At 29.5% G+C, this 915-nt stretch overlaps 1 protein-coding gene across 1 annotated transcript; it reads right to left on the bottom strand.

Moving 5' to 3' along the window:
* Positions 1 to 124: 124 nt before the first annotated feature.
* Positions 125 to 909, bottom strand: LOC119684846. Its single transcript, XM_038098976.1, has 2 exons — positions 772 to 909; positions 125 to 711 (listed from the first exon to the last, which is right to left on the bottom strand). Exons 1-2 carry the CDS (start codon positions 907 to 909, stop codon positions 142 to 144), a joined length of 708 nt encoding a protein of 235 aa, XP_037954904.1. The 3' UTR covers positions 125 to 141.
* Positions 910 to 915: the final 6 nt, after the last annotated feature.

Genomic DNA, 915 nt, shown 5'->3' with positions numbered 1-915 from the left:
GAAACAAATTGTATTGTTTATATACTTTACATAATTTTCTTAATCATTTATTACATATATTTATAAGTTTAAATAAAATAAATATAAATTAATATTTTAAAAAGAAGATAATAATGTACTTCTATAACATAATTACTACTTTTATAAATTTAATACATAATCCGCCATGTCGTACTTTAATATATCACATACAACCCCTGTCATGCGTCTTTTAAATATAGGCTCCGAACGTGGAGTTAAAAGATAATAATCATTAATTAATGCACGATTCTTTTCATTATTTTCCTCACTTTTGTTCGCTGAGTCCTTTGACGAGCTCGGTACACTGTTGTTTGCGTTTTGTGTTGTTGAGTCCTCAGGTGCAGATATTACAGAAATTGCTTCACAAACTTCATCCAAATCCACTAATTCATTAGAATTAGATATAAAAAATGGTATAGAGAATGCAGCCATACATAGCCCAAAAATTCCATATCTACATAATTGTTGCTTGAAAATTTGCTCTGGATAAATTTTTGTTGGGTCTAAAGCGAATAGACATATATGTTTAGCTAAACATTTATAATAGATATCAAGTAATTCATTAAGATGAGCATCTCGAAAAGTTTTTTCCGTGCAAGTAAATGTATAATGAATTAAATCGAGTACTGGGGCAGCATACCGAGCAATTTGAAAGTCTACAAATTTTGCAGATTCAGCGCATTGGTTGCTCTGAAAAAAAAAAATAAAATAATATTAGTATATAATGTAGCTAAATGTATTGTAACTTACATCCAATTTATATAATATATTATTATTCCAAAAGTCACCATGGCAAATGACTGCATAAGGCGCACATGCATTTCCTTGTACACAACTTATGCCCACCTTTTTGAAGTTTTGTTCTACCTTGTCTAGTACTGCAATCATATCAGC

Source organism: Teleopsis dalmanni, chromosome 2, assembly GCF_002237135.1.
Source record: "Teleopsis dalmanni isolate 2A chromosome 2, ASM223713v2, whole genome shotgun sequence".
NCBI classification, from domain to species: Eukaryota; Metazoa; Arthropoda; class Insecta; order Diptera; family Diopsidae; genus Teleopsis; species Teleopsis dalmanni.
The sequence above is the reverse complement of the archived record's forward strand: the minus strand, read 5'-3'. Positions and strand labels throughout refer to the sequence as shown.